Source organism: Salarias fasciatus, chromosome 12 (assembly GCF_902148845.1).
Source record: "Salarias fasciatus chromosome 12, fSalaFa1.1, whole genome shotgun sequence".
NCBI classification, from domain to species: domain Eukaryota; kingdom Metazoa; phylum Chordata; class Actinopteri; order Blenniiformes; family Blenniidae; genus Salarias; species Salarias fasciatus.
Window position 1 is genome coordinate 5689255 of NC_043756.1, and position 9982 is coordinate 5699236.

At 45.6% G+C, this 9982-nt stretch overlaps 1 protein-coding gene across 2 annotated transcripts; it reads right to left on the minus strand.

Annotated features, from left to right (window-relative positions):
- Positions 1 to 1508: 1508 nt before the first annotated feature.
- Positions 1509 to 9653, minus strand: anapc5 (anaphase promoting complex subunit 5). Of its 2 annotated transcripts, XM_030105562.1 has the most exons (18): positions 9531 to 9653; positions 9162 to 9400; positions 9010 to 9089; positions 7166 to 7275; positions 6819 to 7062; positions 6662 to 6728; positions 6462 to 6563; positions 6173 to 6363; positions 6002 to 6083; positions 5809 to 5901; positions 4848 to 5029; positions 4523 to 4658; positions 4273 to 4347; positions 3439 to 3560; positions 3248 to 3355; positions 2254 to 2401; positions 1973 to 2135; positions 1509 to 1883 (listed from the first exon to the last, which is right to left on the minus strand). In XM_030105562.1, the coding sequence occupies exons 2-18, from the start codon at positions 9357 to 9359 to the stop codon at positions 1669 to 1671; spliced, it is 2316 nt and encodes a 771-aa protein (XP_029961422.1). In that variant the 5' UTR covers positions 9360 to 9400; positions 9531 to 9653; the 3' UTR covers positions 1509 to 1668. The 2 variants fall into 2 exon arrangements, with proteins under 2 accessions (XP_029961422.1, XP_029961421.1); XM_030105561.1 differs by having other exon boundaries at positions 9162 to 9640.
- Positions 9654 to 9982: the final 329 nt, after the last annotated feature.

Below are 9982 nucleotides of genomic sequence, written 5' to 3' on the forward strand. Positions count from 1 at the left end.
TGAGTTGCTCTGTTCTTCTCTTCCATCCCTCTCTCCTCCTTAGCTAGAGTTAGAGTTAACCTAACTCGGCCGTATATGTGTTTCCATACTGTAGCAGGTAGTTCACCGTGTTTTAACGTCTCTGAATCAGATGCATCAAGTCGTCCCTCAGCTCACTGGCTTGGTGACCGTTCAGCTCCTTTTCTCCATTTAGCTCTGTTGAGATTGTTGCCTTTTTTCCATTTTTCCTAGATTTACTTTGTTTCTGTGCTGAGTGAAGGGGCCACCTTTACCGCCTCTCCTCTGAAACCGCTGAATAACCGCTGCTATCTTGTTTGATGAAAGACTTTAATGATTCACCAAGCACAACATTTGTTCTTGATCCATTTTGTTTAGAGACTAAAACTAATCCTTTAAACCAACTCATTGTTTGAGCAGTTTGGGACGTAGGGTTGTGTTCAGGTGGGAAAGTAAACAGCAAGAGGTTTCTCAACTCCTTTCAGAAGTCTGATCGTATTTTTACTTTGATAGAATTTAGATCCAATTTTATTTTAAAAAAAGGACATCTTCTTGAAGGTTAACTAAATGTTTTGCTCTCAGAGATGTGAGTGTTCTGTCATGCAAAACTCATGATTACAAAAATTAAACAACTAGAGCCAAAGTTTTGTCTGCCCTACATGAAAACACTTGCTTTACTCATGTAAACCTTCCCGCACACTCTGAAAACCTACTGAAACATTTAAATGCACACACTTGCAGAGGCACACTGTATGCCATGTTTACTTAAAACAACAAGGCTGCGTTCATGACGCACCGATGCAATCTGTTTATCCTTGGAGGAACGTGAAGTTAAACACGACACTCGAGCTAATTTAACAGGAATTTTCAGTGGCCGGGGCAGATGGGAAGTTTCCCGTTACCCCCACCCCAAGGGTCCCAGAGGGAAAGAACTCCAAAGAACTCCAAACGCCGAGATGTCTGCAACCTAACTTCACCTCGGAGACTGGCTCTCACCGTGATTATTTCCCTTACTTGTGTCCCATTACCTGCAAACGATATGAAACAAGCCTCTCATCTTCTTGAAAACTGTTTAGGGGAGACACACTGTTAAGTTATCAGGCAAAATGATTCTTGTAAACTGTGGCAGACAGAAGCAGAATGCAGATCCAGTGTCTGCGTTCTGCCATCACCGGGTTATTACATTTTAAACGTGATCACAATTTTGCTCCTCCGGAATCCAGCTTCATCAGTATTCCTCCAGCAAAATATGAATCACGCAGGCCGCTGAAACACATTCATCTTGCAGCTAACTCTGATATTACCCTCATTCATCACACAGCGGCAGGTAGATCAGCACCATGGTGATGGTTCCTCATCAACTGTTTTAGCCACGCTGGTCCATGAGTCCAGGAAGGCATGTTGCTCAGGCAACAGCAGGTTTCTCTGGTGGAAACTATTTTTATAAGTTATCAACATCTGAAAATAACAAACAGTGAGGAAGAAATGGATACAATCACAGTTTATGGAAAGTCATATTTATTTGATCCTTATAAATACATGTAAAATGTTTCACTGGTGAGAGAAGCAGGACGCCATCTAGTGGCGAGTTTCAGTGCCTCCTCTCAGCAGTGAACAGGAGACCGTCTGGTGCTTCTTCCAGAGTCCGGGTCACTGGTGAGGCGGGAGCATTTAGAGCCGCACGGCGTCCGGCGGGGACTGCAGCTCCTGGTCCAGCGCGCGGAAGAGCATGGCGCTCTTGTTGCGCTGCGCCGTCTGTCCGAGCGAGTGGTGCAGCTGGGCGTGCAGGTAGTGCACGTCGCGCAGACGCTCCTTACAGTCCAGCTTGGAGAAATAGGCCGCGGCCTCGTTCAGCGAGTCGACCGCCAGAACCACCAGACGCGAATCTGCCAGGACACAGCGAGCAGCAGTGCGTGAATGTTTGAACGCCCACGTCGGCGTGGCGGGGAGGCGGGGGTGGGGGTGGAGCTGTTACCTGCTTGCCCTTGCTGGTTTGGCTTGAACCCAGCCACTGCCATCTGACAGCGAGCAGCCAGCAGCATGGCTCGGCCCTTGTCCATGACCGACCCGTGGGCCAGGATGGGCTCCATGGCCTCATGCAGGACGTTGAGGGCCTGTTCGGGAACCCCCAGCATCAGCTGCAGGAGGAGGGGGAGACAGGGGGGGGCGGCAGATGAACTGCATGTGCACGTTTTGGTTCTGCATTCAAAACGAGCCGCGATCTGCACGGAGGTCTGTTTCTCTGCCGGGGCTGACCTGAGTGAAGGACAGGTGGAGGATGGTTTCTGAGGCCAGGGACTGCAGGTGGTGCTGCCTGGCGAGAGCCAAGGCCTGCAGGAGCAGAGGGAGAGCCGTGGAGAAGCCAGACGACTCCCAGTGGAGCTCAGCGGTGGACAGCATCACCCTGCGTGAGACGTCAAAGGGCAGCCATGCAGACAAGAGTTCAAACGCAGCACAGTCTGATCCCACAGCAAACACACACGAACACACACAAATCTAAAGAAATCAATGTTTTAGATCATCTTTTACAGCCCGCCTGCATCTACAGAGACTCTCTGGTTAGTATGAAACAGAAAAGGGACACTACTTTCATGTGCTTGAGAGCATTTTGAAATTTCATATTATCAAATCAAATGCATCGTATCCACTGACTGTTAGGAAGTCATGCTTCACCAAAGGCAAAGGGTGGGGGAAGATAAAGAAACTGGATAAAAGTGAAAGTTAATAACGCCTTCCAACCCCCCAAACATGAAAACAAAGAGGTCAGTGCAAAAAGTGAGGAGACAACGTGCATAAAGGAGGAGCTCGGTGGGATAAAGTTTGGTCATTTGAATTCCGTTGTTGACTGTATGTGATGACAATATGAGTGTGAATGGCAAACTATCATATCACATTGCCGGCTGCCCCCCCCCCCCCCCCCCCCCCCGCCGGCCTCCTGATGGATATCTACACCTCTTGCTGCCTCAGCAAAGCACAGAGCATCATCAAGGACAGCTCACACGCTGCTTCACAATCATCTGAACCTCTGGCAGACTCTACAGTTGACTCTACGGGTGCATCGAATCAAAAACAAACAGAAACCCTGTTTTTAACCGCGACACGACCGTTTAATACTTTCAGTACTCCTGAGTGGAACAATTCACAGCTCAACATTACCGATTTCCACTCACTCCATCTAATCTACAGTGCCATAGCTATGTGTATATATAGGATAAAAATGCAATCAGAAAGCATGAGCAAAGCGTCCCACCTGATGACCATCTCTGTACATTTCGTCTTCTCGCAGTGAGCCTGCAGCTCCTGTAAGATGGAGTAAGCTTCTGTGCTGCAGTTCAGAGCCTTCAGAACTTGAGCTTTCCTGGAAGTGGACGTACAGTTAGTCGCACAAAAGCACACACACAGATGAAGATCCAGGAGCAGAGGTTTGCGCCGCGGCGTTACCTGTACAGCCCTTCGGTTTTGTTCAGAGCACAGATGGCCGTGACGAGCGGCTCTGCCAGATTGTACTTCCCCTCGTTCATGTGTTTCTCAAACTGGATTTTCAGATCACACAGCATCCACAACTGGATCGGAGATTCAGGAAGTGAAAAGATAAAAACAGGTTGGACCTTTATTTTCAGTATAATAAGATGATAACTTTCACTGCATAATTTAAAATCCAAAACAGTTTTGAAAGTTTCAGAATATGCTGCATTCGTTTCTTTTAAACAAGTAGCCAAATATCAGCCATTTCAACTTCTGCCCAACAGATTCAAATTTGTGCGATTTAGTGTGTTTTTCAACCTTTAAACTGCCCGCTGAAATGTGCCGAAAGCAGAAAATTAATACCAGCTGGTAGAAAACCAAACACAAGTGCAAAAATATCCAATCCCTACAGGCTGAAAACTCTTCCAGCCAGACAGGAAATTTGAAAACCTTATCATAACCTCTCTCCTTTCGTTCCTCTTTGCCTGCGCTCTGAGTGGAAATAATATTTTAACAGCCTCAGCTGGTTTCACTCACGCAGCATCTGTAACAATAAGTTCTAAGTCAAAAAAAAACCCACCACATTTCAATCACGTTTATCAGATTCGTCAGCCTGAACTCGGTACCACAGGGAGAATATTGGCCTCTGGAATTCAAGTGCAATTTTCAGTAAAATATAAAACTGTTGCTACTTGATTCTCCAATGAAAACAACACTTTTTAAGCAACACTGATCAAATCTTGGACTTGTTTCTGTCTATATGCTGTAACTTTACCAGTCCAAACACAGTGAGGCGGGGAGAGAGGGCACCTTGGCATGCTGGGTGTGCTGTGGGAACCGTTCCTTCAGATGCTGAATGATTTGTGAAGCGGTGCTGTACAGACCCTGCAACACAAGCAGAAGCACGCGAGATGGTGAGTCACGCCGACGGCGAGCTGAAAAACAGGCCCGATCGATGTTTATTACCATCCGGCAGTTTCGGGAAGGTAATAAACCGTCGCCGAGACCGACTAAATAGATATGCAGCGGCGGGGAGATGAGATGAAATGAAAAGCGCTACCTGCTCAGCGTGCAGCTCGGCCAGGTGGCAGAGCACCACGGCGAAGGCCTCCGTGTTGTTCTGCTGGACGCCGAAGTTGACCGGCTCCAGACTACTCATGTTGAGAAGCAGCTGGGCCTGCTGCAGAGCCATGGTGCTGCACGACACACAGGAGGCCACATTAATGACTTGGAGAAAGCAAAACAGTGTTTGCTGTTCGTTGAGGAGTTTCTCTCATATCGAAGGTGTTGTTTCATGGACTTGATGAAATGCGACGAGCTGCAGGTATCCAGTGGACAAACAGTGTTGACAGTGTTGTGTTACAGTGTGAAGCTGAGAGGCCGACCTCTTCCCATACATCCTCCATATGGACGTGGTCTGAGCCAGGCTGATCTCGATCAGCTCCGACAGGCTGTGCTTCCAGTGCAGGATGTCTGTGTCCTTCAGGGCGTCCATCAGCTTGTGTGCAGTTTTGCCCTGTGTTGCCCCCTGCTGGACCAACGACTGAATGCCCAGAGATGCCAGGTACTACAGAGACAATTGATCAGCACGGTGGTCAAACACTCGCCACAGATCACACATCAAAAGGTCAGATTGGGCCGAGCAGGAAAGCAGTAAACATTACACTGGACTCTTCATGTGTTGACACAATGCTAAACATCAGGTATTTACTGTTCAGAATGTGAAAGAAAGATTTGATCTTCTGTGTGTTTTTGATGATTAAAGATGATTTAGAGAAGAACAACTCAGGATGGACCACAACTTAATTTGCAAACAAAACAGGCTGAAAAGTGAATGATAAATATTTCAGGAGGTTTTTAAAGTATGGGAGGACTTCTCCTGCTGAAGCTCTCTGGTGCCCCCCAGGGGAAGCCCGCCTCACACCGGTGTGGGAATAGACATGATAAAAACAGCTGTACATGTTGCACAAGTACTTCAGGAACACTTTTGAGTCTAAATGAAACAAAACCCTCGACTCAGATTTCAAAAAGAGTCAAACAGAAGACGTTTCATCAGAGTAGCGATGTGCAGATTGATCAGAAAAATCAATACGTTTAATGTCAAGTAGGTCTGTTCTGATCCTCATTTACACTGCAGTGATTAGAGATCACTTGTTACCGTTTAAAGAAAATACTCAAAAACAATCTTCAGCATTAATGTTGTGATTCTCCTGAATAAGAGATGTTTTCATTTTGTACATCACACTCTCAGCTTTGAAACCTGAGCAAAAGCAATTAAAACAGTAACGAACAGCCAAAGCCACTGTGGCGTGGACGCTCTTATATACGGGCTGTTGATGCACTCACTGGCAGGCAGAAGTGAGCGGCCATTTTCACTGAATCCTCGGTCAGCACCGTGCTGTCAGACCCCTTCATCTGTTCCAGTGTGTACAGCCAACTCTGACAGAGCAAACTTGTGTTAGACATAATCATTAATGCAACCTGGCACCACCGCTTAAGTTATGTGTCAGTAAAAAGTGCTGGAAATGTTTAGTTTTACCAAACAGTGCTGCAAGCAAACGTGGTCGTTAGACTCCTGGGCGATCCGGACGGCCTCATGCAGAGCCAGCTCCGCCTGGTGACTTAAATGACAGCAGAGGGGGAAGATGCATTTACTCCCGTCTTAATGATTGCCCCCATCTTCCCAGACGTCACCAACTCTTGTACTCACTAATGGCCGAAGCGACAGTGAAGGCTTGCCAAGTTCAAAGCGGCGTAGCGGAGGCTGCGGCCGTATCCTTCGTCCCCGTTGCTTTTCCCCTCATTACCGGACAAGATGAGGCGGTCAAAGTAATGCAGAAGACTGTGGGTGGAGAGGAAGATGTCCTGGACCCTCATGCTGTTTAAGTAGTTCAGATAATGCTGAGGAAGAAGATGAGACCACAGAGAGGATGAAGAAGATACACCCACTCCAGTTTACTTTGTAACTTGCTAACAATTGTCTGGGAGAAGGACCTCACCGCTTCAGCAAAGTCTGGGTTAAACTTCAGCATGTTGTTGAGCTCCTCTTGCAGGGCGGCGGGCTTCAGGGCTTTGTTTTCATCATTCTTCAGAAGATATGCCTGGACAAAGAGACGGCAAAGTGTTTGTTTGACACTGTAATTTCATCATCTACAGCAGGTTTGAACTAAACAACATTACTTTTCATCTCAACACCCACCTGTCTGGCGAGAAAGTATTCTGCTTGTTTTTGAGAAAGGGGACCTCTGCTTGGAGCGCTGTCACCTCTAGACAAAAACAGCACAGAGAATCCAATTAGATGCTTTTTACAAAGAGGTCGATCATTTTAACGGCCGTCTGAGGACAGAACCGCTAACCGAAGGTCTGACTCATGCAGCGTGGTGTCCAGCTCCTCTTTGTCCATCCTGTCTCCCTCAGTGTCCTCGGTGCTGGTGAGGTCCATGTCCGAGTCGTCGGCGGACAGCACCGGCAAACTGGACTGCTCATCCGCAGGTTTGGCGTAGTGGCTGTGGTAGTAGTGCTGCAGGGATTTGTACAGCTTGTACACCTGACTGAAGGACAGCTTGTTGTAGGCCAGCAGCATGTGTCGAATAAAAAGTCCTGAAAAACATCAAAAGCGCGCCCCCATGTAAGACTCTATTGAAATGAGCCCACATATTTCATGACTAGCAACCGGACTGACATCTCATGTGCTCCAACTCACCTACAACGCTGGTTTTATACGCCTCGGAATCAAAAGCAGTGAACTGAGTGGGAATGGTAGAAAAGAAGAACTCCATGTCCTTCAGCTCTCCATCTGCCATTTCATGCAGCCTTTAAAAGTCACGAAGAACAAAGCACATCAGTCTCACACAGCGACATTTTCCCAGTACGTTATAATGCAGTTAACTATAACAATTTTTAAACATGTAGTCTGAGTAACCTCAGCCAAGACTGTGAGATATCAACATTTGTCACTGTGCTATTTAACATTACTGTCGCTGATGTTCTCCATCAAATCTGGGAAGAAATGTAGAAACTTGAGCAGGGAAGGTCTGCATGTTAGCTCTTCTGACATTACTGGGATTACATTTCTTTTTAAGTGAATAATATGGCAGCGTGTTCCTCTGCTGAATTGGCTCAGTTTTTCTGATGATTGATTATGTCACTTTCAAAAAGTAGGTATGCATCCATCATTTGCTTAAACAAAAAAAAAAAAAAAAAAGTCTGCACAGTAATATAAAAGCAATTGAATTGAACTGAATATCCTGAAAGCTTATGTCAGGAGTTGTGTTGCAGGCTCAGACTGAGGACAACTACTTTTCCTGAACCATCAATCATTACTTTAAGGTTTCATCCAGACATAATGGTTATGATCTGGAAAGGTCAAAGAATATATTTGCAATGACTTCAAGTACATCTGACAAAAAAGAACAAAAAATATATCAATAAGAATCAATCTATTTAATTATTTAAAAAAACCCACATTATTTTAAAAAGGACTAACTGAGCCAGCCAAGTCATGTTTCCTACTCTTTGTAGAGAATAAGCTTGCAGGGGCTGGAGACTGTCACGTCATGCAAATGTGCCGATGATGTACTGTTTCCTCAGTGAAGACACGTAAGCATCACTTCGAGAGGTCCTCTCCCTGGATGTGACCCCGGATCAAGAACTAGGATGACATGTAGTTGATTAAGCCTCACAAAATATCTAGAAATCACCCATTTCTTTGAATGGGACTGATCATTGACCTTCATGATATAATATATTTAACATAAAGTCTGGACAGCTCTAGGGTGGTGAAGTGGTAAGCACTCTGCACTTAAAACAATGCTGTATGAGGAGGGGTAATTTCAGTCCAGGCACGGCTCACTTTTGAGTGGAGTTTGCATGTCCTGCCTGTACATGGATGTGTTTCCTCCAAGACTCTCATAATCCAAAAACACACAAGCAGAGTTAACTGCTGACTCTCGATCACCCTTGGGAGTGTGTGTAGTTACTTGTCTTCCAGAGTTTGCTCTGTGATGGACTGATGCACATGGTTGTACCCTGCCTTCACTCACAGCTGGGATCAGCTCAGGTGCTCTTTGAACCTCAACGGGATCAAACCATACATAGAAGATGCACTCTGCCATCTCTCTATATTCATGCACAGATCTCTGGCTGCTCCCCCATTTAGCAGTACGTGGATGAGCTTGTTGTTGAAGATCCACTTGTTTGCTCCTCAGTTGCACAGTGGTTAGCACACTGGCCTCACAGTGGTATGAGAGGTAGACGTTTGTTTTTCTCTGTCCTAACCCGTTCTTTACTGTCCAATAACTGTTTGCAGGTTCATGCATAAAGCTTCCACCTCACACTCAGGATTTTCTGGACATTTCGTTGCAGTGTTTTTCTTTTCCACAGTCATGTCAAATTGTTGGATCTTCCTCTATAGTTTAAAGTGAAGTAAGGTTAGATGGATAAGTTGCAATTCATGCTACACAAAACAAACGGAACTAAATGGAAAAATACATCCACTTGCAATTACAATCTACGACAGTGAGCTTTATCGAGAGGGAAGTTGCTGACCTGATTTTGACAGCATAAGCGGTTTGGGGGGAGCACTCCTCCACGGTCTCCAGGAACTGGCCGAGAGTCAGGTCTGGACCCTGATAACCCACAAAGCAACAAAGTGTACAACATGCAGCTCAACCAGAGATGCGCACAGTGGCGGAACTGACCTGCTGCAGGGGCAGAATGAGCTTGTTGAGCTTCCTCCTCTCCGGCAGGGTGATCTTGGACGCTGTCATTTCGTACAGAAGCGCCAGCACGGAGATCTTATAGGGAGTCACCCAGTCTTTGATCCCAAACACGTTAGCATGGACTACTCCGTTAGTCATCATTGGGTTGAAATACAAGCTTTCGTGCACACTCGCCATCTTCCAAAAGTTTACACCGATCTTGGAGTAAACCGGGGAAACTGAAGTTAAAAACAGTCCGCAGTGAGATGGACAGCTGGAGATCGGCTGCAGCTAAAAGGCTAAAGAGTGTAGCAAGTCCAATTAGCGCCAGTAAAATAACTTCAAAGATCAAAATCACATGCTGTTTACCTCCGTGAAGGTGAGGACAAACAGTCTCGCCGACAGCGGACAAATGATCTAGTTCAACTGGTGATCTCGCTCCTTTCAAGCATACCAACAAAATGTTTCTCTGGATTCAAAGCGCCCTCCTCTTGTCGCCTGTTAATGACGTCACCCGGGAACAGTGCATTTTTTCTCAACTATAAAACTTTATTTTAATTTTAAACTGGACAGAAATAACAGATTATGAAAATGTTACTTTCATGACAAAACTGAGAGCTACAATCAGTAGCGCTAAAAAGAAGGTAGTTTTATTGAGTTCATTAACAGGGGTGTGTTGTGTTATACATATTACAATGTCATAATAATTTGAATGAAAGTGGAAAATGTGAAGTAATGAGAACTTTTACATTACACGCATAAAGCTACAATAAGAAATTTACTGTAAAAAATAAAAATCATTTCTATTTTTCACCGGTCAA

What these genes read in the sequence shown, in the direction of transcription:
- anapc5 (XM_030105562.1), bottom strand. Translation starts at nt 9,359, where the DNA reads ATGGCGAGTGTGCACGAAAGCTTGTATTTCAACCCAATGATGACTAAC. An exon ending in TCATTCTGCCCCTGCAGCAG is followed by an intron (nt 9,090 to 9,161) that starts GTCAGTTCCGCC and finishes GTGGGTTATCAG; the next exon opens with GGTCCAGACCTGACTCTCGG. An exon ending in CCGAGCTGCACGCTGAGCAG is followed by an intron (nt 4,348 to 4,522) that starts GTAGCGCTTTTC and finishes CTTGTGTTGCAG; the next exon opens with GGTCTGTACAGCACCGCTTC.